The sequence below is a fragment of the Ammodytes marinus genome (genome assembly GCF_949987685.1).
Source record: "Ammodytes marinus genome assembly, chromosome: 14".
NCBI classification, from domain to species: Eukaryota; Metazoa; Chordata; class Actinopteri; order Uranoscopiformes; family Ammodytidae; genus Ammodytes; species Ammodytes marinus.
The window spans coordinates 1,695,466-1,701,228 of NC_137218.1; the positions used below are offsets into that span (position 1 = coordinate 1,695,466).

Consider the following 5,763-nt stretch of genomic DNA (forward strand, 5'->3'; position numbering starts at 1 on the left):
TGTTTTCATATGGAGGCTTCGTCGATGGAGAAATCATCAGCGGAGAAAAAAGACTGAAATATTTATTCTTCGGATATTTAAAATCTTTATTTGTTTTGTTCAAAAGTTGCAAACAGGATCTGATTGTCTTTATTTCCAACATGTAAGGTATGAGAACAATCCACAAACAACTGTCCAACAAACAAATATACAAATATACACGCATTCTATTAAAAAAAAATCATTCTCACTGTAATACACAAGTTTCATAAAAACATGTTTAAGGATCCATTCAACCCAAATCAAAGGCTTAACTCTCTACAGACACTAGTGCATCTGCAGTACGAGGCACTTCAATGATAACGTGCTGCTTCTTATCTCCACTCCACTGGGACGAAGCAAAAGTTGTTTAAAAGGTGCAGTGTGTAATATGACATCATCAAGAAAGTTCTACAAAGTTCTAGAATGCAACACTCCCTGGGTAACCCCAACCCTTTCGAATAATAACAGAAGCTACAGTGGCCTTCAAGGACAAGAACAATTCTACATTTTAAACAATGCTCCTGGTGACATTCCAACTATGACACTTCCAAAATGGCGGCACTAGGCCTTGGTCCAAAATATGGAGAAATATGGACATATATGAGACACTTTCTAAGAGAAAAAATAATAATTACATATTTTTTTCAGCTATTATGCACTAAATTAAATGTACTTATGGATATTATAATTACTTTCTACAAAATCTGCTAGGAAATAAAACCCAAAATTCTACACACTGCAGATTTAAATACCAAAAATTATAATTTCTTAATAAAAGAACAACATTCTAAATCCTACTTCAATAAAAGTACATGAGTAGAACTAGCTGACAGTGAAGGAAAAGTGAACTTGATTTCTTCACATAAACTTATTCTATGTTTGTGTGGGCGTCCTTTATAAGCCTTTAAAAGCCTTTAAAAGCCTTTAAAAGCCCTCTGGCGTTTCCTTTGTCCCATCCGTGCATGTATTTATCTTCTCAGTTGTGTATCAGATCCAGATGTGAATACCTGGAAATGAAAGCTGAAATGTTGAGCTATTGTCTCATATTCATCTTTTGTTGAATATGTTTTTTCTCAGCCGAGCTAAGGGTGTAAGGGCAGGGTGTCATATTGTATCATATTGTATCATATATCATATTGTATGAAATGTAAAGCCCACTGAGACAAATGTATTTGTGATTTTGGGCTATACAAATAAAACTGATTTGATTTGATTTGATTTGATTTGATTTTGGTGTCAAACCCAAATGTTTCCAGTCTACAGCAAAAATAAAGGAATTGGCCTCACTGTTCCAATACTATTGGAGGGGGCTGTATGTGAAGTATATCTATGCATCTTTTCTGCTATTTAATCTTGCTGGAACACATCAATCTAAACTAGCTGATACTTGAACAGTACTTTGTGGACTCTACTCCAGCAGGACTGTCTCTTGTATCACAGTATTTATTCTGTATTTCTTTGTACTTTTAACCGTGTAACCCATTTCTATCTGAACGCCGGATCTACTTTCCTTCCTTCCTGGGCGGATGAATCCTTCACCTCCAGAGGCGATACACGCCCAGCGCGATGGCCAGGCAGGAGAACACCGTGGCTGGGAGGAGGGATACACAGAGTTAAAGGTGTGTGTGTGTGTGTGTGTGTGTGTGTGCGTGTGTGTGCGTGTGTGTGTGTGTGTGTGTGTGTGTGTGTGTTTAATATTGACATTGAAATAAATTCACAGTTGAATTAAAGGTGTAGTCAGTGATTCTGGAGAACGCTTGTTGTCAAAATCACTTTTTGTCAAAATCAGTGAATTTCTCCTCATGATCCACTACCTGTCTGTACTGTGTGTGTGCTGAAAAAACGGGCCTGTTGCCATCTAAGGTGGACCCTTTCTTACATACCAGTTTACAGAGCCTAGGCTGTGTATCAGCACCAACAGTTTGTTCAGCTCACACACAGTACAGACAGGTAGCAGATCATGAGGAGATATTCATTCTCTCTCTCTCCTCTCTCTCTCTCTCACACACACACTCACTCTCACTCTCTCTCTCGCTCTCTCTCTCTCTCACACACAGTAACACACACACACACCCTCTCTCTCACTCACTCACTCCCTCTCTCTCCCTCTCTGTATCTCTCTCTCTCTCTCTCTCACTCCCTCACACACACACACTCTCTCTCTCCCTCTCTCTCTTTCTCCCTCCCTCCCTCTCTCTCTCTCTCTCTCTCCCCCCCTCTCCCTCTCCCCCTCCCCCCCTCTCTCTCTCTCTTTACCTGCCAGGTAGCGGATGGTCTCTCTCTCCCTCCCTCTCCCCCCTCTCTCTCCCCCCCCTCCCCCTCTCCCTCTCTCTCCCTCCCCCCCCCTCTCTCTACCTGCCAGGTAGCGGATGGTCTCTCTCTCTCCCTCTCTCTCCCTCCCTCTCTCTCCCCCCCCTCTCTCTACCTGCCAGGTAGCGGATGGTCTCGAGCTTCAGTGACTCCAGGACGGTCCTGAGCGAGGCGACCTGTAGATCCATCTTCTTACTGATCTCCATGTTGTCGTGTTCCAGGTCGGCCCTCTGTGACACAGATACAGTCAGTGTGTTAATACACAGCCTAGGCTCTGTAAATACAGTGCTGTTAATACACAGCCTAGCCTCTGTAAATACAGTGCTGTTAATACACAGCCTAGGCTCTGTAAATACAGTGCTGTTAATACACAGCCTAGGCTCTGTAAATACAGTGCTGTTAATACACAGCCTAGGCTCTGTAAATACAGTGCTGTTAATACCCAGCCTAGGCTCTGTAAATACAGTGCTGTTAATACACAGCCTAGGCTCTGTAAATACAGTGGTGTTAATACACAGCCTAGGCTCTGTAAATACAGTGCTGTTAATACACAGCCTAGGCTCTGTAAATACAGTGCTGTTAATACACAGCCTAGGCTCTGTAAATACAGTGGTGTTAATACACAGCCTAGGCTCTGTAAATACAGTGGTGTTAATATCCGGGCTGACCTCAGTTATTCACACGGCATCCAATAATCCTGGTTTGTGCGCGTCGCCATTTTGTGAGGGGGGAGGGAGATAGCTGACGTATACCTCCGAGGCAAAGTGAGGGACAACGGGCGGAGAGCTGTCACTCAAGAGATCGCGCCAATACATTTTAACCTCCGATAAAATAAAAACTAGCGTGGTCCGAAAAAATTCACCCCCCTCAGTGTTGTCATGGAGATATGACCTAAACATACAGACTAAAATGGTTTTGTGGACCAGGCTGTAAATAGGTTTAATAAGACTTTGAAAACGGCCTGACTAACAAGTGAGTCAAAGAAAAACTGCTCAGTCTTGGCACCAGCCCCCAGTGGCACTTCCTGGTTACTACAGTTGTGGTCACTTCCTTATTGGATGCCGGTAAACATGGCTGAGGTTGGGGCTTGGTTAATACACAGCCTAGGCTCTGTAAACTGGTGTCTAAACAAAGGGTACAGCGCACACACACAGTACAGACAGGGAGTGTATTGTGAGGAGATATTCACTGATCAATCATCAACACAAAGAACAACAACCAATCACATCGCACACTGCTGAATGAGTATTGATTAGGAATTATACTAATAATAGAAAATATAGCATTGTTGTGTTGTCAGACAAATGGCACTGTGTGTGTCTGTGTGTCTGTGTGTGTGTCTGTCTGTCTGTGTGTCTGTATGTGTGTGTGTCAACAGAAAAACTATTTTCTGAGAAAGTTCCCTAGTTTTCTATAAAAGTATAATTCTTCATTGCAGTCTTTACCTTGTGATGGAAGTCTGTACTCGCTTCCATCAGTTTCTTCTCCTGTTCAGTGAACTGAAAAACACAAAGAAATACATCAACACACACACACACACACACACACACACAGACACTGTAACAGACACACACACACACACACACACACACACACACAGACGAACAGACAGACACACAGACACACACACACACACACACAGACAGACACAGACAGACAGACAGACACAGACAGACAGACAGACACACACACACTGTTACACACACACACACACACACACACACACACACACACACCATGTCAGAGACGCGGCTCCTCTCCAGGTTAATGTCCAGTTTTGTTTCCGCTCGAACTTTTAGACTTTCCTCCTGAAGAAAGAAACAACCATCAATAAACCTGTGTGTGTGTGTGTGTGTGTGTGTGTGTGTGTGTGTGTGTGTGTGTGTGTGTGTGTGTGTGTGTGTGTGTGTGTGTAACAGTGTGTGTGTGTGTGTGCCTGTCTGTCTGTGTGTGTGTGTGTGTGTGTGCGTGTGCGTGTGTGTGTGTGGGTGTTTGTGTTACTGTCTGTTACAGTGTGTGTGTGTCTGTCTGTTACAGTGTGTGTGTGTGTGTCTGTCTGTTACAGTGTGTGTGTGTGTGTGTGTGTCTGTCTACCTGTCTATCTGTCTGTCTGTCTGTCTGTCTGTCTGTCTGTCTGTTCGTCTGTCTGTCTGTCTGTGTGTGTGTGTGTGTGTGTGTGTGTTTCTGTCTGTCTGTCTGTTACAGTGAGTCTGTCTGTCTGTGTGTGTCTGTCTGTGTGTGTGTGTCTCTGTCTGTCTGTCTGTTCGTCTGTCTGTCTGTCTGTCTGTTCGTCTGTTCGTCTGTTCGTCTGTCTGTCTGTCTGTCTGTCTGTCTGTCTGTCTGTCTGTCTGTCTGTCTGTCTGTCTGTGTCTCACCTTTAGTCTGTTCTGTAGTTGCTCCAACTCTCGTTTCATTTTCTACAAGAAAAATGTGAATTATTAGTAAAAGTACAAAAAATACCTGAACGTTGAATGGTTGTCAATTGTAGCGATCAAAGTCCACACACACACACACACACACACACACACACACACACACACACACACACACACACACACACACACACACACACACACACACACACACACACACACACACACTGTAACACACACACACAGAACCCCACACACACACACACACACACACACACACACACACACACACACACACACCCTGTAACACACACACACACACACACACACACACACACACACACACACACACACAGACACACACACACACACACTGTAACACACACACAGACACACACACACACACACTGTAACACACACACACACACACACACACTAACACACACACACACACACACACACACACACACACACTCACACACACACACACACACACACACACACACACACACACACACACACACACCCTGTAACACACACACACACACACACACACACACACACACACACACACACACACACACACACACTCCCTCACGGTGTTTTCCGAGCGCAGCCCGGCGAACTCGCTCTTCTCCAGAATGACCATGTCTTTCCTGATGGAGTCCAGATGAGCCAACATCTGCTGCACCGCAATCTCCTTCACAATAAAAGCACCGCAGGATATTATTCATTATTTATTTGTTATTTTTTTTGGCATTATCAAGGCAAGTTTATTTATATAGCACAATTCAGACACAAGGCCACTCAAAGTGCTTTACAGGGGCAAGATTACAATACACAATACACATTAGAAGACATTTAAAAGCGAATGAATAGAAGTAAAACATTTAAATAAAATAAAAAGTACAGGTTAAAATGGAAACAGAAAAGTCTTCAGACTCGATTTAAAAGAACTGAGAGTTGCAGCAGACCTCAAGTTTTCTGGGAGTTTGTTCCAGAGATTTGGTGCATAAAAACTAAAAGCTGCTTCTCCTTTTTCAAGCTTTTATTAGACAGT

The 5,763-nt window shown here is 43.3% G+C and overlaps 1 protein-coding gene across 1 annotated transcript in view; it reads right to left on the reverse strand.

Moving 5' to 3' along the window:
- Positions 1-98: 98 nt before the first annotated feature.
- Positions 99-5,763, reverse strand: part of ccdc90b (coiled-coil domain containing 90B) — an 8,604-nt gene continuing 2,939 nt past the window's right edge. The window contains exons 4-9 of the mRNA XM_080041001.1: positions 5,302-5,403; positions 4,707-4,748; positions 4,068-4,139; positions 3,777-3,830; positions 2,447-2,561; positions 99-1,612 (exon numbers count right to left, since the gene is read on the reverse strand). Of these exons, the coding sequence (XP_079897127.1) occupies positions 1,557-1,612; positions 2,447-2,561; positions 3,777-3,830; positions 4,068-4,139; positions 4,707-4,748; positions 5,302-5,403 (441 nt within the window). The 3' untranslated portion in view covers positions 99-1,556. The remainder of the gene's footprint in view (positions 1,613-2,446; positions 2,562-3,776; positions 3,831-4,067; positions 4,140-4,706; positions 4,749-5,301; positions 5,404-5,763) is intronic.